The 20007-nt window shown below is 45.3% G+C and overlaps 5 protein-coding genes and 2 non-coding genes across 12 annotated transcripts; 3 read left to right on the top strand and 4 right to left on the bottom strand.

Annotated features, from left to right (window-relative positions):
* Positions 1–103: 103 nt before the first annotated feature.
* LOC108889204 (ATP-binding cassette sub-family F member 3-like) lies at positions 104–7405 on the top strand. The gene is given in 23 exon segments (XM_051067336.1): positions 104–267; positions 1077–1223; positions 1302–1378; positions 1467–1522; positions 1917–2014; positions 2115–2228; positions 2323–2335; positions 2337–2498; positions 2500–2591; positions 2694–2776; positions 3123–3180; positions 3266–3322; positions 3410–3432; positions 3711–3766; positions 3878–4078; positions 4168–4244; positions 4321–4365; positions 5371–5503; positions 5629–5717; positions 6244–6335; positions 6437–6569; positions 6678–6765; positions 6843–7405. Coding segments are annotated over 23 exon segments (2217 nt in total). The 3' UTR covers positions 7002–7405.
* A 2-nt stretch (positions 7406–7407) lies between these two features.
* LOC108889200 (uncharacterized) lies at positions 7408–10665 on the bottom strand. 2 transcript variants are annotated; one of them, XM_018685559.2, is made up of 5 exons: positions 10537–10665; positions 9076–9660; positions 8748–8824; positions 8309–8560; positions 7408–8180 (listed from the first exon to the last, which is right to left on the bottom strand). In XM_018685559.2, the coding sequence occupies exons 2-5, from the start codon at positions 9653–9655 to the stop codon at positions 7923–7925; spliced, it is 1167 nt and encodes a 388-aa protein (XP_018541075.1). In that variant the 5' UTR covers positions 9656–9660; positions 10537–10665; the 3' UTR covers positions 7408–7922. The 2 variants fall into 2 exon arrangements, with proteins under 2 accessions (XP_018541075.1, XP_018541074.1); XM_018685558.2 differs by having other exon boundaries at positions 9076–9703; positions 10537–10643.
* On the top strand, positions 9718–12334 carry LOC108889202 (dual specificity protein phosphatase 14). 5 transcript variants are annotated; one of them, XM_018685567.2, is made up of 3 exons: positions 9718–9891; positions 11491–11807; positions 11940–12334. In XM_018685567.2, exons 2-3 carry the CDS (start codon positions 11497–11499, stop codon positions 12160–12162), a joined length of 534 nt encoding a protein of 177 aa, XP_018541083.1. In that variant the 5' UTR covers positions 9718–9891; positions 11491–11496; the 3' UTR covers positions 12163–12334. The 5 variants fall into 5 exon arrangements, with proteins under 5 accessions (XP_018541083.1, XP_018541080.1, XP_018541078.1 ...); XM_018685564.2 differs by lacking the exon at positions 9718–9891 and adding an exon at positions 9898–10197; XM_018685562.2 differs by lacking the exon at positions 9718–9891 and adding an exon at positions 9898–10193 and having other exon boundaries at positions 11449–11807.
* Positions 10948–11030, top strand: trnal-cag (transfer RNA leucine (anticodon CAG)). Its single transcript has one exon. It is a non-coding gene; the product is annotated as a tRNA-Leu (tRNA).
* Positions 12036–17494, bottom strand: LOC108889201 (olfactory receptor 10R2-like). Its single transcript, XM_018685560.2, has 2 exons — positions 16601–17494; positions 12036–12083 (listed from the first exon to the last, which is right to left on the bottom strand). Exons 1-2 carry the CDS (start codon positions 17486–17488, stop codon positions 12036–12038), a joined length of 936 nt encoding a protein of 311 aa, XP_018541076.2. The 5' UTR covers positions 17489–17494.
* Positions 12845–14689, bottom strand: LOC108889203 (DNA-directed RNA polymerase II subunit RPB4). Its single transcript, XM_018685569.2, has 4 exons — positions 14380–14689; positions 13753–13933; positions 13563–13658; positions 12845–13179 (listed from the first exon to the last, which is right to left on the bottom strand). The coding sequence occupies exons 1-4, from the start codon at positions 14456–14458 to the stop codon at positions 13101–13103; spliced, it is 435 nt and encodes a 144-aa protein (XP_018541085.1). The 5' UTR covers positions 14459–14689; the 3' UTR covers positions 12845–13100.
* Positions 15074–15145, bottom strand: trnag-ucc (transfer RNA glycine (anticodon UCC)). Its single transcript has one exon. It is a non-coding gene; the product is annotated as a tRNA-Gly (tRNA).
* Positions 17495–20007: the final 2513 nt, after the last annotated feature.

Raw genomic sequence — 20007 nt, forward strand, 5'->3', positions numbered from 1 at the left:
TAATAAAGTTTGTCATTTGTAGTCTTTATTAGAACCTGACGTCACCACCATGGACACAAAGACTACCTTTCCCAGAGTTCACAGCGCTGTCGCATATTGACGCATGCGCATCGCGGCAGCGGCCAGGGCGGGTATCATGGCGACGTACGTGGACATCCTGAAGAGCGAGTTTCCTGAGATCGACTCGGAGCTGTTCGATTACATCACAGGTGAGACACCGGGGACAGAGGCGCGCGAGCCGGGACGGAGCTGCCGCGTGGCCGCCGTGTACCGGCCCGGCGGAGCGGGACACACCGGCCTTTTCTCTGCCTGTTAGCCGGAGCCGCCGCTCTGTAGCCGCGGAGCTAACGAGCTAACAGGTTAGGCTAAGCCGAGCCGGGACACCGGGCAGCACGGCATGGGCCGGTTAGCTTCACCTAAACCCGGGTCAGTCTGAGACTCAGCCCGGTCTGACCAGACCAGACCCCGAACACCGACCCACAGGAAATATTCCCTGGAGAGTTAGTGGAAATATTCCAGGGCAGAGGAAAGATTCAGATTATTGATTAACATCAAACTGTAAAGTTTTTATTGATGAAGCTGAGTCAGTTCAGAGTCACAGCAGCTGATACAACCTGAAACCACCAAAGGCATGACGGGAAATATTCCAGGAATCTTCCTGGAGAGTTGTATTATAATATTCCAGGAGAGTTATTGATCAGAATCTCTGGATGTCAGTGATCACGTGATTGATCAGAATCGGTTTGAACAGCTGCAATGATCTTTAAGCTCCAGACTCACAAACTGATCCAGAGTCAGTAAGAAACATGGTTCAGGTTAAACTGAAGCTGGATGAGGTTGACTCATGTTTCAGATTATTATCAGCTGATGTTTGATTGATAACAACATGAATAGATATTGATCAGCGATCAGTCACCTGTCAGAGGAAGATGAACACGTGATGTTTTCAGCTGGAAACATCAGGTCATATTAAATCACCTCCATGTGTTCAGCTGAGTCCAGATCAGACCTGAACCCGGCCTCGGTCTGTCTGTCTCTGTGTTACCTGACTGTGACTACCTGACTGTGTGTCTCAGGTGTTCTGGACAGCGCGGCGCAGACTTTGAGGACGGAGAGGAGGTGTACGATGCCATTGGTGGCGTCCTGCAGGAAGTGTCTGCTGACAGCAAGAACGAGGACGACGTCAGAGACATCTGTCTGCAGATGTTCAACACGCTCAAACTGTAAGAACAAACAGGTCACATGATTAAAGGGACTGTGTGTTTACTTCCTGTTTGACGTTTCTCCTTCCTGTGTGTCAGGAACAACCATCATGGCTCTCAGAAACAGGTGCTGTTGGACGCTCCTGTTCAGCTCTCTCAGATCTCTGCAGACAACGGTAACAGATCAATAATCATATTGATCAGATGTTTACACCTTCACCTGTTTTACCTGCTGAACTGGACGCCATGTTTGTTTCTCCTCAGTCTCAGCAGCCAAAGATGTTCAGGGGATCTGGATGATGAAACGTCCTCAGAACACAGTGAGACATTACTCTACTTTCACTGAACTTTACTGAGATGATTAAGTTTCTCTGCTTCATGAGGGAAAAAGAAAAACTGCTCTAACAAGATCTAGCCCCCCCCCAATACACACACACAGACTGTCACAGACTATAACCCCCCCACCCCCACCCCCCACTACACGTTACATTAGCGCACATCCGGACAATCACTGCCACCTTCAAACATTTGCACTTTACATTTTAATTATGTATACTTATGCTCCTTGTAAATATAGTTCTTGCTTTTCGCTCTTTTCTTTTACTATATCCGTCCTTTAGCACCAATATACAAGACAAATTCCTTGTATGTGCAAACTTAATTGGCAATAAAGTGTGATTCTGATTCTAAACGCATCACTTCCTGTCTCATCAGACGGTGGATGCAAAGAAACTAGAGAAGGCCGAGGCGAAGCTGAAGGCTAAACACGAACGCAGGAATGAGAAGGACTCTCAGAAGGCCTCCACCCCGCTGTGAGTTCCCACCTGCACACATCTGTCCTCACCTGTTCACACCTGTATACCCATCCTCATCTCACCTGTTCTCCTCTGGTCTCCCCTCAGAGTCCTGGAGGGAGGCGTCGGCCAGCCAGGCCAGCAGTAAGAAGGACAACAGAGTCGACCAATCAGGGAAGAACCGCAGCTACGACATTCGCATCGAGAACTTTGACGTGTCGTTTGGAGAGAGGTGAGCAGCGGGATGATCACATGACGCAGCAACAGCTCACGATTGATTGATAATTGATCTGTTGATCGACAGTTCTGTTAATGGGTCTGTTCAGGTGTCTGCTGCAGGGGGGCGGAGCTCTCTCTGGCGTCGGGTCGGCGGTACGGTCTGATCGGTCGTAACGGTCTAGGGAAGACAACGCTGCTGAAGATGTTGGCGAGTCGTAGCCTCCGCGTCCCGGCCCACATCTCCATCCTCCACGTGGAGCAGGAAGTGGCAGGAGATGAAACCAGCAGCGCTGCAGAGCGTCCTGGAGAGCGACACACTGAGGGAGGAGCTCCTGGACGAGGAGAAGAGGCTGAACGCTCGCATCGCCAGTGGAAAGTAAGATGAACAGAAAACCTGAAAACTTTCAGAATCCAGGTCGGTGTGTTGACAGGAAGTCACTGGTTTACCCTAACCTTTCGTTTTGTCTTTTTGTTTCAGTGGTGACGGGACAGAGAGCGTCCGACTGTCAGAGATCTACGGCAAGCTGGAGGAGATCGAAGCCGACAAAGCCCCAGCCCGGTAACTATGGCAACCACGCAACCACACTGCGTTTACATCCACGTCACCACAATGTTTTAATAGTAGATTAGCGGCGAAACCAGCGACTGTAAACACAGATGGCCGACATGTCTCCACTTCCTCCCCTGCTACAAACCTGAAGCCAAAATATTGCAGATACGAGTGCCGCCACCTTTGATGTCCGAAGATATCAAAGCCCCGCCCACCCACCTGCCCAACTAATCATGACATCACATTTGCTATAGTATTACAAAGATAAAACCAAAATTTTTAAAACCAAATTTATCAGTAAATAAAATCCTGTGTCAGACGCACGAAATTGACAGAAATGTCTTGTCTAATCAGAGCCTCCCGTCATCCTGGCTGGTCTTGGATTCTCTCCCAAAATGCAACAGCAAGCCACCAAGTGAGTCACCTGTCTCTCCACTCTAACACACATTTCACCTCATTATTAAAGAATAAATAGGACAACAGTGTGTTTTTATGTTCAGGGAGTTCTCAGGAGGATGGAGGATGAGGTTGGCGTTGGCCAGAGCTCTGTTCGCTCGGTGAGTTTTCATCTCTATAAAAAGTCGTCAGTCGTCCTGATGTTGTTAATTCTGAGCTCTGTCTGACCGTCTGTGTTTTGTTTCCAGGCCGGACCTGCTGCTGCTTGACGGTGAGTTACATTAGTGCAGATTGTAGGTAGTAGCAGGAGGAGGTGGGCAGTAGTAGCCTGAGTACACAGAGTAACAGAGGCAGGAGTACCAGTACAAGAGGGAGCTGGAGGAGTAGCTGTAGTAACAGAAGGAATACAAGGTAGTATGAGTAGTGTTAGTAGTAGGAGGAGTGGCAGTAGTAGCATTAACAGTGTTGGTTGCAGTATTTAGGGTGGTAGTAGTTGCAACAGTATCAGTAGTACTGTGATAGTACTCTGATGTGTTCCCTCTGTTTCAGAGCCGACCAACATGTTGGACGTCAGAGCCATCCTGTGGTTAGAGAACTACCTGCAGGTCTGAACTACCGCTCACTTTAATGTTAGCATTCCTCTTTGAAAACAATGGGAACTGTTAGCCACAAGCTAACAAGTAACAAACACTAAAGGTCTGTTCCTCCTCCTGCAGACGTGGCAGTCCACCATCTTGGTCGTGTCTCATGACAGAAACTTCCTGAATGCCGTGGTAACGGACATCGTCCACCTCCACTCCCAGAGGCTCGACAGTTACCGCGGCGACTATGAAAACTTCATTAAAACCAAAGAGGACAGATTGAAGAACCAGCAGAGGGAGTACGAGGCCCAGCTGCAGTACAGACAACACATACAGGTACTGTACTACAGACGTTACAACTGCTGTCATTGGATGACAGTTTTCTGATGAGGCTGTTCCCATAATGCACTGTGTTTGTGTTTCAGGTTTTTATCGACAGGTTTCGGTATAACGCCAACAGAGCAGCTCAGGTCCAGAGCAAACTGAAACTGCTGGAGAGACTGTGAGTCCTGATCCTGATCATCTGAGACCAGACACACGAATCTGTGAATCTGTATTAACTGTGTTTCCTGTTACAGACCTGAGCTGAAGCCCATCGAGAAAGAAACTGAGGTCACTTTAAGGTGAGAAGATAAACCTCTGTCATGATTAATCTAAAGTGAAATCTGGTTCTAATATCTCTGTTAGTTTACACGTCCTTAATCCTGAGTTCTGGGTCTCTATTTTAAATATCCAACTTACTTTGGAATGCGGAGGTAAAAAGTTGTTCCAAGATCCGTTTTTTACAAACGTTAGATTAACTAGCTTGTTTAACGATGTCGTGGGAGCACTTCCAAACATCAGTAAAAAGTTGAAATGACAGGTCAGTGGCAAGTATTAATACACAACATGTAGGACCTGGTATTTATGAAGGCTGATGTCCAACCCAGTGCAAACAAAGCTGAGGTTCACTCTGCCTGGGTCCACATCAACCAAAGACCAGGTCCTCCTGTGTTGCAGGGCAGGGGAAGTCCTGCAGGGTTATCTTGTGTAAGTCTTTGGTGGTTTCTTAAAATTTAAAGCACAGCCGAAAGGATTCCTCATCCTTCAGAGGGGGAGGTACAAACGAAAACTTTACTTAAAAAACACTCCTGTTGTAAGTAAAGTTTTCGATTGTACCAGTTATCATGGCATCCTCTAACCGGACAAACAGTTCCCGTTTTCTTCGAAGCCATAGTTCAGAAAGTTGTGGTGTTAGCTGCTGTACTGAAAAGTGCAAAAAGAGGTTAGCTACTGACCAGAGGTCTCGCACAAAGAAACAGAAATTAGCCGCACCCATATTTCTGTTGAAAATAAGGTGGATAAAGAAGCTGTGGTTTATAGTGAGCTGGGTACTTGATGGGAACTTGGAGGCAACCACAAATATTTGCCCCAGGGCCCTGAGCAACTTCACCCCTTCATGGCAGGTTGATACAGACACAGCTCATTAAAACATAACAAACTGTTGAAATCAAAAGCTGTTTCATCAGGACCTACCTTCAGTTTACCACAGAATAAAGCAGCTGAATTTGTTTCTTCTACAAAGATCCTATCTCTGTTTAGACGATGATCAATTGATCGATGGATTGACATGTCGTGTCTTCCTACAGGTTTCCAGATAACTTTGAGAAGTTGTCTCCTCCCATCCTGCAGTTAGATGAAGTAGAGTTTTACTACAATCCAGACCATCGGCTGTTCTCTGGACTCAACCTGTCGGCCGACCTTGAGTCTCGAATCTGCATCGTACGTGTCATTGTCAACCATAAAATCAGCCAAAATGTGGAATACAACCAATCACACCGATCAATAACTCGGTATCAGCTCTATGTTGGTTGTGAGTTGACACGTCCTGTTCTGTTTCTTGTCAGGTTGGTGAAAACGGCGCCGGTAAATCCACCGTCCTCAAACTGCTGATGGGCGAGTTGACGCCGGTCAGCGGAGTCAGACAAGCTCACAGGTGAGACGACTGTCTGACCAATCAGAGCAGAGGAGGTACCAGTGTACCTATGTCAGACTGTGGCAGTTTACAGCGAACAGGACACTGTTCCTCATAGGGAACCATTCAGGGAACTTTTATTATACGTAGTGTTTGTTTTCATACTGTTGAATCATTTTAAAAGAAACGTTTATATTCCCTTAATTGGATTGTTTACAGGGAACAGCATCTGTAGGGAACTGTTACTGTATCGTTTATATGGAACTGTTCTTGTACCGTTCAGAGAACCTTTTAATGTCTGTTTACAGAACTGTTCTAATGAAACTGGTCCCAAACTATTTCTTGGTGTTGACAGATTGTGTCTAAAGGCAACAGCTGAGAAATATTTTATAGGGAACTTGTTATGAACAGGGAGCTATTTGTAGGGAACTATCAATAAAGACATTTATATACCATCACAGAGAACCGTTTTCAGGGAACTGTTTTTAGGGAACTGTCTTTAGAGAACAGTTCAACAGTGTTGCTGACTGTTTTCATGTCTCATCAGGAACTTGAAGATCGGTTACTTCAGTCAGCATCACGTGGATCAGCTGGACCTGAACGTCTGCTCTGTGGAGCTGCTACTCAACAAGTTCCCTGGTAACTATGGCAACCACGACAGTAACTGAATATGACTACCATCCCTGAACCTTACACCCAGGTGCTGAGCTGTGATTGGCTGTTGTTGATGTGTGTCGCAGGTCGGACGGAGGAGGAGTACCGTCACCAGCTGGGAGGTTATGGCATCACCGGAGAGCTCGCCACGAGGCCGGTGGCCAGTCTGTCAGGAGGACAGAAGAGCCGGGTCGCCTTCGCACAGATGACCATGCCATGGTAATAGAGAGCTCAGGGATCAGCTGTTGAGTGCCTGATGATGATGATGATGATGATGATGATGATGTTGATGTCGATGTCGATGTCATCTCTCTGTCCGTCTTTCAGTCCGAACTTCTACATCCTGGACGAGCCAACCAACCACCTGGACATGGAGACCATCGAGGCTCTGGCTAAAGCTCTCAACAAGTTCAGAGTGAGTGAGTGAAGAGGAAACTTCTTGTTTTGACAGTGGACAGGTGTGTTTCAGGTGTGTGATGTCATGTGTTTCAGGGCGGGGTCATCCTGGTGTCGCACGACGAGCGTCTGATTCGGTTGGTGTGCAAGGAGCTGTGGGTGTGCGAAGGCGGGAAGGTCCGACGCATCGATGGTGGCTTTGACGAGTATCGAGACATCCTGCACGAGCAGTTCAGGAAGGAGGGTTACCTGTGAGGCTCCGCCCACTGCCAACCACGCTGACCACTAGTAACACAAACCCCACCCCCTCCATAATAACACCTGTCACAGCGGCCAGTTGGCCATCAGAGCGGCCCGGAGGACGTTCTCTGAACTGTCTCATCTCCTGCTTCAGGTGATGATCTGCTGCGAGCTGATTGGTCGCTCATATTCACCTGGTGAGGTCACAGCGAACTTTGGAGGAGGAGGAGGAGGAGTCAAAGACGATTTAAAGTTTATTTAAGAGTCAAACATCCGTTGTCAGTTCATCGTCACATTAAGCCTGGTTCTGTTTTGTATGGACTCAGCGGAGGTTTGAAGTTTTATCAGTTTTAAAGGACCTGACGTTAAATGTTATATTTACATTCAGACAGAAACATAATAAAAACCATCAGATCATGTCTCCAGTTTCTCTTCACTCATTATTTATAACTGAGCAAAAACACTTTTTTATTCTTTTCTGTATCAGATACATCAAACTGTTAAAGGTATTTTTGAACCTGGGCCTTATTTTCCCATCTTCTTGGGTTGAGTCGTTATCACTACCAGACTCCATTGACAAAAACATGAATTTTACCAAGCAGAACACAGGAGCTGCTGGAATACCACTGCCTCATCTGTTAGTGTGTCTGTGTTACTGTGTGACTTTCAGTTGTTGGAAGAAGTAATCAGATACTTTACTGAAGTAAAAGTACCACACAGTAACACAGACACACTAACAGATGGAGGCAGTGGTATTCTAGCAGCTCCTGTGTTAAATTCTTGTTTTTGTCAATGGAGTTTGGTAGTGATATCTCAAAATTATAGAAAGTTTTCACATAAGATGAACTGATCTCTTTACATGATGAGATCAGTGTCCAGGTTCCTAGACATCATCATCATCATCATTATCATCCTCAGGTCAGAGGTCACAGGTCTCTACAGCTCTGGGGTCCAGGCAGCTGCCTTCTCCTGCTGGGTCTTCTCTCTGAGGTGAGGCAGGACGGCGTCCCTGTAAAACACCTCCAGCTTGGACACAGTCTCCTCCCACAGGTTGGGGTCAAAGGTCACCGGGACAATGGTCGTCTCCTTCAGGGTATAGACAACGAGGTCGGCCTGTTTGAGGCCCGTCACCGCCAGCTGACACTGGATCTGTGTGAAGTAACTGTGAGACGTCTTCAGACGGTAGACTGGAGTCTGGGACAGGAAGACAAGGAGAAGACGTTAGAGACAAGGAGAGGACGACTGGGACAGGAAGCTGAGGTGGAGGACAGACAGATGGGAGTAGAACGAGAAGGAGGAGACAGCAGTAAAATGATTTTTACCCCTCCAGCTTCCCGTCCGTCCTTGTCCTGTAGCTCCAGACAGAAGTTGGGGTCGTCCCTGCAGGCGTCCTCTACCCGTCTCTGTCTGTGTTTGTGGGGACACTTCACCTCCAGGCAGAGCAGCCATTGGCCGGTCCGGCTGTCCGTCACGATGCCGTCAGGACTTGCTGCCAACCAGGGCCGCTGAGCGTCGATGAACAGACCGCAGTCCTGAACCGACACCGACCGACCCAACCGAGAGCTCTTCAGTCTCTGCAGGATGACATCATTTTTAGGCGATGTGAGGTTTAGTCTCTAAACTGCAGAGGTTTTCTCAGGACCCTGATTCACCTGCTGGAACCTGGACTATGAACTGAACCAGATCCTGGTCCTGTGGTGTAAACTGCTCTGGGGACAGTACCTCCTGGTCTTACCTACCTATCATTGTGTTGAACTGTACCTGGTACTTGCGGACGGCCTCAGCCTCCTTCTCTACCCCCCAGCTCATGGCTCTGGTCTGGACTCTGGGACCCTCACCTGTTGAATCAAAACCAGATTTTGTCTCAGACTCATAACACAACAGGGTCCAGTATCAGGTCCTCTGTCATTTCTCAGGTCATTAAACCCCCCCGAGTAATTTTAGGTTTTTTAGGTTGAAGATATAGAGATAGAAGTGAAAGCAGAGTGAACTGTTACGTTGATTAATCATAATGAAAATGATTGTTAGTTTAAATCCTGAGGACCAGAACCACCACAGTCTGGGTCCAGGTGTGTGGGGTATGGTCTACCTGTGACAGCAGCCAGGTAGGAGTTAGGTGGGGTTTTGCTCTTCCCGTTAACGAAACGACTGTGAGAAATGCGATGAGCGACTGAGGCTGTGATCCGGTTCTTCCTCCAGGAGAACCAGTCCTCATTGGTCCTCTGTCCACGGGTCAGAACCTCCACCTGCTCCACCACAGACCTATCCAACCGGACCCCCAGACCCAGAGGAACCTGCTCCGGTCTGGGAGGGGCTCTGTTAGAGAGCTGATCTGATTTTTGAGGAGGATCTCGATCAGGATCAGCCCTCTGAACGGGTGTCTGAGCTCCAGGACGTGGTCTCACTGCAGAAACCGGATCAGCCTGGGTGGTGATGTCCCCTCGCTGCCTCCCAGTCTGAGGGGGGTGCACAGCTCTAGGTCTGGTCTTCTGTGTTTGACTGGTTCTTGTCTTGGGGGTTTTGGTGGTTTTGGGTCGTGCTCCGTCTCCAGGACTCTGAATCTGGATGGATGGATGGTACCGGACCTCAGGTAGGACGGTTCTCTGGGTCCAACTGGTCCCCGTGACCTCAGCTCCTGTTGAGGTCTTGCTCTGATTTTGCATTGTCATGTTGCCTGTCAGACCAGAACCAGAACCAGATTCACAGACTCAGATGGACTGAGGACAAGAAGTAAAGAAACAAATACAAATAAATCACACTCTCTGATTCTTTATTTTAATTTTGGTCAAAAAATGGAAACAATTCTGCTACGGGTGCTTTTATTTTGAAATCCACGACCGGAAGTTGCTTGTTATTTAAGCCTGAATGAAAATCTGTTCTTGTCCATTAAATCAGGAGCGAACAGGTGAGCTGACCTCAGTCCTGTCCACCACAGTCTGCTTCACTGCCTGACGCTAACACTGGACGCTCTGATAGCTACAAACCTCAAACCAAACTCCACTCAAAAAATGGCAGAAAATACATTTGTTTGTGTTTTGGCAAAAGTAAAGCTGCTAGTTTGATTCTTCGGACATGTGAGGAAATGTTAGAACCCTCTCTTGCATTTGGCATCAAACACATCAAAGGAACAACGTTGTATATTGTACATTTCGTGTTTTTGTAGTTGTTCCGTGTTACGTTCGTCCAGGAAAACTCACCGGAATCATGGTCAGTAAGTGAGCCTTCAGTCCGATATATACATTTTCATACTGTTGCATTAAGGCCGAATATTTCAGAGAGTAAACTTCTTACAGGACACGTGTTAAATATTACAATATAACCGGTGGATAATGAGAGAAGCGGAGGAAGCGTTAAAATCTAACATTTTTGAATGAAGTTTGGCGCGAACTCGTCGGGGCAGGGGTCCTCACTATAAATGGTCCGACCAGTGTTTTTCCGTCCACTGGTCCAGTTTGTCTGTATCTGTTGATATAATGAAACTCTGTGACTCTGTCCTGGTCTAACTCGGTTTGTTATGACTGGTTAAAAACAGAGGGAGATCGGGTCTTACCTGGACCTGAAGAGTCTGGTCTGAAACTGAAGTGAAACTGAGTCTATTTAAACAGACTGTGACTCATTTATCCCGTGACTCAGGCTGAGTCCGGACATGTTCAACAGCAGCAGCTCCCAGCTGCTCTTTCACCTCAGGATTTTATCGATATTTACTGATAATCTGTCAATTTAATCGATTAATCTGTTCATTCTCAGACAGTTTGTAATTTTATGTTTATGTGGAACTTTCAGCTAAAATATCTTCAGTCGCCGCCATTTTATATTAAATAACGTATTAGAGTCATTTTGCAACTTTAATTCACTCTCTTCAACAATAAGTAAGTCTTAAATTTACATGAGATCAGTCTAAGCTCATGTTCTGGTCATGACCCGTTTATATATGCTCCTGCTACAGCTATGGTACTGTGTTGTCAGGATGGCCGAGCGGTCTAAGGCGCTGCGTTCAGGTCGCAGTCTCCCCTGGAGGCGTGGGTTCGAATCCCACTTCTGACAAGAACCTTTTGATCCACATTGACAGAGATAGAAATAACTTTAATAATATTGAAGGATAATATTGAATACATAAATTACAGAAACAATGAGGCAACAAACAACTAAAGACTAAGGTATTATTCTAAAAATGAAAATGTATAATTAAAAAAAGCAGACAAATATTTAGTCGATTGTTTTTATTTATGCTAAATGAAGCCGTTATTTTATTTCACAATGAAAAAGACATTTATTTTGCAGATTATCTGGAACATAAAAGTGTTTGTCGATCAAATCTAAATAAAGATTTTCTGCTTGTATTTTATCTAAATTTTAGATTGAATTTTTCATTTTTATTGTTTGAATTTATTAATTTTACGTTGTTAAGTTCACAACATAAAATAGTTTTATTCATTCGATGACCTCTGACCTCGTCTCTCAGCCCTCAGTGTTGTCTCACAGGTAAAGGTGTTGTCTCCTGCAGCTGGTCATGTCGGTCTCTCAGGTCTCTCCTGGTCTGTACCTGAGCGATCTGGCCTCGGCCCTGAGGCCCAGCGTGTTGACCAGTAGGAACATCACCCTCATTGTTAATGCCAGCGGACTGGAGGACATGTCCTACCCACAGTTGGATGGACTCCAGGTGCTCCACATCCCAGTCCAGGATCAACCTCATGCCCCCCTGAGACAGTACTTTGACCCCGTGGCTGAACGGATCAACCAGAACCAGACAGGAAGGACTTTGGTCCACTGCACTGCCGGCAGGAGCCGATCCCCTGCTCTGATCATGGCCTACCTGATGAGGTAAACCACCAACTCCCCAACTTAAAGGTTCGCTGTTTGGTCCCAGTTTGAGACCTCAAGTTTCTTTGTGGTTCTGTACTCAGAGATGGTTCTGGTCTCTCTGATTCTTAGTTCTGGTCTCTGTGTCTGCAGGTTTGAAGGCCTCAGCCTCCGTCAGGCTCACGAGCAGGTTCTGGAGCAGCGACCCTTCATCAGACCCAACGCTGGTTTCTGGAGACAGCTGATCGACTATGAACGGACTCTGTTCAACAGGAACTCGGTGCAGATGGTGAGGACGTCCAACGGAGTTCTGCCCGAGGCTTTGCAGGACTCGGAAGACTCTAGCACCACCGCAGCGTACTGTGTTAATGTTTGATGACATTAGAGCCACAAAGGTCCAAGACCAGAACCAGAGATGGTCTTTAACTGTTTGGTCAGTGATGTTGAAACAGCTCTTTGAAATGTCTTTTATTTTGAAAGTTTCAGCCAGGTGTTTTGGGTTACCTGCTTGACTGATAAGCTTCAGACCATAAACCGTGTTTACCTCAGCACTGACCTCTGTTCTCTGACAGTCCATTCAAAAAGTGGCAGAAAATACAAATTGTTTATGTCCAGGTGAAATCACACCTGTCAGGTAACTTCCTCTGACGTTTAGCTGATTATTAGGAACCAGTCTTGTGTTCAGCATCAAGATATGACTTGAAAATTCCAAACATCAGCAGCTACATCATTTAAACTATCTGCTCTTCAGCTTTACTTCACATCCTCTTATTTTTCTTCTTCTACTGTTTATTGCGTGCCGAACTTCAACTTCCTGACCTGGTCTAAAAGTTTTAGCATCTAAAAAAAAAAGAAATAAATCAGACCATGGTGCACTTTGGCTGGACTGAGACCACTTCTTCTGATCCAGACTAAATTTTGGTTCTCTGGTTCGGACTGTGGTCGACAGCACCTTTCACACTTTTTTTTGGTTCAGACCAAAATAGGCAGGTGTGAAAGGGGCCTCGCTGAGACCAGAGCTGAGCTCTGAAGCTAAAACAGAAACAACAGAAGAGTCGTTAAAAAAAAAGAAATCAGAGTTTATTGTGACAGAAGAAGAAGAAGAGCTGCTCAGTGAAAACATGGAGACCGACTCTGTTTATAAATCAATCAAAACCTGATCAGTCTGGATCATCAGGAGCCACATATCATCAGACATCAGTTCAATTCAGTCATCCTGGATGTAAAACCGTAGAGAGAATTGGGGGTCAGAGGAGCAAAACCAGGAGTTGCAGAGCCCGGAGAGCATTCCTGGTCCTCGTCCTGGATCTGGTCTTAGTACTGGAAGCTTCTCTTGGTCTGGATGTCGTCCAGGATCTGCTGCAGCTCCTCGTCTTCAAACCGACCCTCAAGACTGAAACACACGCAGGAATCAGTTTGATCTGGTTCAACAACAGGAACTCACGAGACCCTTCACTTACTGATCATCACTTATTGATTATCAGTTATTGATTGGCCCAATGATTTACTGATTGATCATTTTATCTATGAAATGACCATTAAACCCTGAAGGGACTAGAATCAGCATCGATCATCATCAGCTGCTGACTGACTTTCTACTGATCGATTTAAAAGTTTGATCATTAATCTTGTATTTACGCTGTAAAACCTCTCCCTGGCTACAGATCCTCTCTGAACCAGATCCTGTTTGATCCAGATAAGTTGGGTCTGTATACTGAACCCAGGACCCTGATACTGGTCTGGTTTCTGTCCAGGTGTGATGTGGATCAGACTGACCTGGGGATCAGGGCTTTGGCCTCTTCTGCAGCTTCAGGACACAGATTTGCCAAACTGGCCAACTCGAACTTATGAAGCTTCTTCTGCAGGAGGAGACTGAGGAGGGGGGAGGAGGGGGGTGTCAGGGGTCAGAGGTCAGATCCAGATCAGACCACAGAGATATCCAGACAGGTGAAACGTGGTCCTGTACCTGCGCACGGCGGTGATGGTCTCTCTGTTCTTGAAGCGGCTGAATCGAGCCGTGTAGTTCAGGGTCTTCATGAAAACCTCGGACAGCTCCTGCTCGTCCTCGGCGCTCTCGTTCTGCTGCTTCCTGTGCTCCAGCAACATGTGGACCTCTGAGTTCAGCAGAGTCTCTGCGTTCTCAAACTCTGAGACCACAACAACACAACAAAGAGTAAGAACCTGTTTAATTAACCAGAAACATCTCTATATATCACTACCAGGCTCCATTAACAAAATCAGGGATTTTACTGGGAGCTGCTGGAATACCACTGCCTCCATCTATTAGTGTGTCTGTGTTACTGTGTGGTACTTTTACTGCAGTAAAGTATTTGATTACTTCTTCCACCACTGAAAGTCACACAGTAACACAGACACACTAACAGATGGAGGCAGTGGTATTCCAGCAGCTCCCAGTAAAATCCCTGATTTTGTTAATGGAGCCTGGTAGTGATATATAGAGATGTTTATTTCTTTATGTAAACAGAGAGATAATTGAGAAGTGACGGAGTAACGACAGTGAAAACCTATCTGTTTCAGATACAGGGGTTTGTTCTGGGACCGGATCAGAACCGGACCGTGAGGATTCACCGACCTTTGGGAAACAGCAGCTGAGAAGCGTCTTCTTCAACATCACCGACGTGCGGAGGAGCCGCGCCGCCTCCCGCCGCCATGATGGACACAGCTCCGGTTAACGGCTCCGGGGGTCAGCGGAGAGACACGAGGACGGACGGTGACGACAGCAGCCGGTCGGTCGGTGGATTCAGCACAGACCTCCCGGTGAGTCCCGGAGGAGAGTTTAACGGTCAGAACACCGGACACAGGTTTCAGCTCGGCGCCTTTCAGTTTCATGAAACACAGGATTACATCCGGTCCGACGAGAAACACTTCCTGTCTGTGGTTCGCTCCTTTCAAAATAAAAGCGGCGGTCTGCAGTAGCGCCTCCCGGTGGACGGTGGCCAGGACTACAGAGACGGTTACCAATAGAAACAGGCGGCGGTAATAGATTACCGAGCTGTAACAAGTAATTTATTCGGAAAACGGCAGTAGGATGTAGTTTAACTCTAAAAACTGTGAGTTTATCGATACAGTCGGAAGGAGAACAGGTGAGTTTCTGCGGTATTTTACCGCCGCTCTTCTCTTCTTTAGCCGGAGCCTCTCAATATTCATTTCTAATATACGTTTTACTTTAATGACCACGTTTGAAAACAACTGTAAAATAAAGCCGTTAAAGTCCATGTCTGTTTCAGTGGAGGGAAAATAGTAATAATAGTAATAAAAATGGCAGCTGCGTTGGCCGGGAATCGAACCCGGGTCAACTGCTTGGAAGGCAGCTATGCTAACCACTATACCACCAACGCCATGATAAGATGTGGCCTTCTAGTCTACATCAAGCACGAATACGTGACTTGTCATCGTTTCCAAGAGGCATGACAGATGCGGTGATGGGAGGTTCTTCATGTAGTATCACTCACATCCTTCTATTTTAACCTAATTTACTGATTATGAATGGGCTGTGTGTTGGTATGAAATTTTTTATTCAGTGTTTTCATAAAAGCCTTATTTTTATGCATTTTTTAAAAACCAAAATAAATACACCGTTACTATTGCTTAATATTTTAATCAAATCTCTAAATGAACACAGAACCACAGCAAACAAGTCAAATAAATTAAGGCCAAAGTCTTAGCGTTATGACACTTAAGTCTGTCCTCGCATGTACTTAGAAGACACTAGCAGGGGCTACTGCCCCTGACAACATAGCTCCCAGGTTAACAGGGACACCCAAACCCCTCCACCACATGAGGGTGGTAAGTCAACATGGACCACCTACCGAAACATAGTTGTTGACCAACTGCACCCCTGCAGGAATATTCCCTGGTGGCAGTGGCCTCTTTCAGCAGGACAGTGCTCCCTGCCATTCTGCTAACATATTAAGAATTCAAGGTCTTGACTTGGCCCCCATCTTCCCCAGATGTCAGTCTGATCGAGCATCTGTGGAATGGGCTGTTTTTCCTTACAGGCGTCTGATAACTGAAGGCTCTGCCTCCCATTCTGCTCCTGGAAACTCTGGGAACCACCAGTAAATCAGCATTCTGGGAGAACAGGGTTCTAGTGGGATTGTAGGGAACTAATAGCTCTTTAAGATAGGATGGTGCCCGACCATTAAGGGCTTTGTAGGTGAGGAGGAGGATTTAAGATTCTACTCTGAATTTAACAGGGAGCCAAAGTAGAGAGGCTAACACAAGAGAAACATGATCTCTTCTCTAGTTCTTGTGAGTAATCGTGCTGCAGCGTTATACACAATCAACAGTAAACATCAGTGCTATTTAGAAAGCAGTCAGATAAATGCATTCTTTTTATTATCAGTCAGGCTAAACATATGTTTTAGAAGATCTACACTTTACAACAGATGATACATATGAGACAGATTTTAGACATTTTCAGTCCATACATTACAGGGTTACACAGAGGCTGGTGTGTTAGAAAGTACAACAACAAACACATTGAACACATCTGCTGCAGAGTTCACATCAGATGTGTTCAATCACATGTTAAAAATAACAATCATAGAAAAGTTCAGCAGGGAAGAAGTTGAGATGTGCAGCTACTGTCACAGAACAAATGACGAGTCTACAGACTTTATTTCCTCTGGTGTCAGAGCAGGTCAGATTGAAAATGTAGTTTCCACAGAAAATTGTATCAGCGATGCTCCCACACAGCTGTAAAGAGGAACTTAAGGATGTTTGTTATATGTAGAGGATCAGAGATGTCAAGATATCTGTCATAAGACATGACGGATATATATGTTACGGATTTTAGACAGATTTAGTCCATACAGTACAGGGTTGAAGAGAGGTGGACATGTTAGAAAATACAGTGATAAAAAAATTCTCAACATATTAGGTACACTGCTCATATTAAACCTGCTCTGTAATATTTCAAAACAAGCTCCAAAAGAAACAATGATCAGAGAAACAAGGTGAGGTGTGCAGGTACTGACAGCTTTTTGTCTGGTCTGTTTAGAACCAGAAAAACAAACTTTAAGAATCTTCATGTAAGAGAAAAGGATTAAAATGAGAGGAATAATGATTATAATAACTGTGTAAATGAGTCCATAAATATTATTTACACTGGTGTCAGAGCAGGCCAGTTTGACAATAGAATAATTCATACAGAAAACTTTGTCAATAATGTTCCCACACAGCTGTAAAGAGAAACTCAATGATACCAAAAAACCAATTGCAAGAAAAGGGAATAACCATGTTCCAGCAATAAACCTTGTGACCTTTTTAGTTGTCATATGTGTGTTATATTGTAGAGGATAACAGATAGCGAGGTATCTGTCATAAGACATGACGGCTAAATTTAAAAATTGCACACACACATATGAATGCACACAGTAAATCTGCAGGAAACAAAAGGGAACAGAAACAGTGTGAATGTCAGAGAGGATCTGAAGCAGAAGGAATGGAAACAACCCTGTACTACCATACAGTTCATTTACAAACAGGCTGCACAGAAACAGGTACATAGGTTCATGTAAACTTCTGTTCATACAGATAATCACAATCAGCAACACATTGGCACAAAGAATTAAAATATATAGAAATGTTAGAATTGTAAAATATATATATTTTATAGGTCCAGTATCAAAGTAGGCACTCAGTGTGAAATATGAAACCTGTGTCGAGTTCATCCTCATTTTAACTTTTAAAGCAGTCATAAGGCTGTTGACTGGATGAACTAAATGTAAATATTTAAATCTTACATTTTTACACAGTTTTGCAAAAGTGAAACTTGAAACAGAAAATTCTGAAACCATCAAACATAAACAATAGTTTCTATTAATATAAAAGATGATTCTGATCAAGAATTTAAATGTTATAAAGACTTAGAAGACATAGTTCATGACACTGTGTGAATTTGACCGACTCCCTCTGAACTGAGATGAAACTCTGCTGCTGGTTCTTTTAAAGTTTTCAAGACAGAAACCCACAGCAGCAGTATGACCTCACTATCACACTCACTGAGTGGGTGTGTTATAATATTTATACATCAATCAGCTACAACATTAAAGCCACTGACAGGTGAATATGAATTATCTTGTTATAGTGGCACCTGTCAAGAGGTGGGATATATCAGTTAATTCTTGAAACTGATATTGTGTTGGAGGCAGGAAAAATGGACAAGTGTGATGATCTGAATGACTTTGAAAATGGTCAGATTGTGATGGCTAAAGGACTGGGTCAGTAGGTTCTTGTGGAGTTCCCGGTTTGCAGTGGTCAGTACCTAAATAAAGTGGTCCAGAGAAGGACAACCAATATGTGTTTGGAGTGAAGGCTGATCCTACAGGAGAGCTGTTGAAGCGCAAACTGCTGGAAATAGGAACCATCATCCCAGTCTGCCACTGCACAGGTTCTGTCCATGTCCTGTTTGGTAACCTCACAATCGTGTCTCTGCTCTTTGCAGATGATTTGGTTTGTTGGCTCCATCAGACTGTGACCTTCAGAGAGTACTGGGCTGGTTTGCAGCCAAGTGTAAAGTGGTCACGATGAGGTTTGGCACCTTCAAGTCTGAGGCCATGGTTCTCTGTTGGAAAATGGCAGATTGTTCTGACTGGGTTGGGGGTATATTGCTGCCCTGAGTGAAGGACTTTACTGGGAGGAGATCTTGGGGTAGTCCCAGCATTCGTTGGATGGGTTACATATCCAATCTGGCCTGTGAATGCCTCGGGATCCTCCAGGTGGAGCTGGAAAACGTTGCTGGGGAGAGGGATGTCTGGAATAGCCATGAGTTGGCAGGTCCATATAGCTCATTGGTGCTGAGCCCAGCCAGGCCCCATGGATGCAAACCTGGCCACCAGATGCATGCTGACGAGCTTCCCTTCCAGGTCTGGCTCCAGGAGGGTGCCCCAGTTTCCCTGTTCCGAGCAAGGTTGTGCAACCAAAAATATGCTGTTTCATTGGGTGTCTTTGAATTGTCCCTAGTCTGGCCCAACCCCAGGGACCAGTTTGTCTTAGAAGACACTAGCAGGGGCTACTGCCCCTGACAACATAGCTCCCAGGTTAACAGGGACACCCAAACCCCTCCACCACGTGAGGGTGGTAAGTCAACATGGACCACCTACCTAAACATAGTTGTTGACCAACTGCACCCCTGCAGGAATATTCCCTGGTGGCAGTGGCCTCTTTCAGCAGGACAGTGCTCCCTGCCATTCTGCTAACATATTAAGAATTCAAGGTCTTGACTTGGCCCCCATCTTCCCCAGATGTCAGTCTGATCGAGCATCTGTGGAATGGGCTGTTTTTCCTTACAGGCGTCTGATAACTGAAGGCTCTGCCTCCCATTCTGCTCCTGGAAACTCTGGGAACCACCAGTAAATCAGCATTCTGGGAGAACAGGGTTCTAGTGGGATTGTAGGGAACTAATAGCTCTTTAAGATAGGATGGTGCCCGACCATTAAGGGCTTTGTAGGTGAGGAGGAGGATTTAAGATTCTACTCTGAATTTAACAGGGAGCCAAAGTAGAGAGGCTAACACAAGAGAAACATGATCTCTTCTCTAGTTCTTGTGAGTAATCGTGCTGCAGCGTTATACACAATCAACAGTAAACATCAGTGCTATTTAGAAAGCAGTCAGATAAATGCATTCTTTTTATTATCAGTCAGGCTAAACATATGTTTTAGAAGATCTACACTTTACAACAGATGATACATATGAGACAGATTTTAGACATTTTCAGTCCATACATTACAGGGTTACACAGAGGCTGGTGTGTTAGAAAGTACAACAACAAACACATTGAACACATCTGCTGCAGAGTTCACATCAGATGTGTTCAATCACATGTTAAAAATAACAATCATAGAAAAGTTCAGCAGGGAAGAAGTTGAGATGTGCAGCTACTGTCACAGAACAAATGACGAGTCTACAGACTTTATAGTCCAGTCAATAATGTTCCCACACAGCTGTAAAGACAAACTCAATGAGTTTAGTTAATGACTAAACACAGCAGCTGAATCTGTTGAATCATTACAGAAATCAAGAGTTAAATTTGCAATTCTATGAATTCTGGATGACCACCAGGGACAGTTGCTAACACTGAATGATACCCATTTTGTGCACATGCAGGTCAAGTATTAAATATCAACATAATTACGTGTGACCTGGGATGACAGAGTGTGGAGTATATAAGTCAACATCATCATGAAGAGAACTAAGG

This window comes from Lates calcarifer, unplaced genomic scaffold (assembly GCF_001640805.2).
Source record: "Lates calcarifer isolate ASB-BC8 unplaced genomic scaffold, TLL_Latcal_v3 _unitig_1480_quiver_1677, whole genome shotgun sequence".
NCBI classification, from domain to species: Eukaryota; Metazoa; Chordata; class Actinopteri; family Centropomidae; genus Lates; species Lates calcarifer.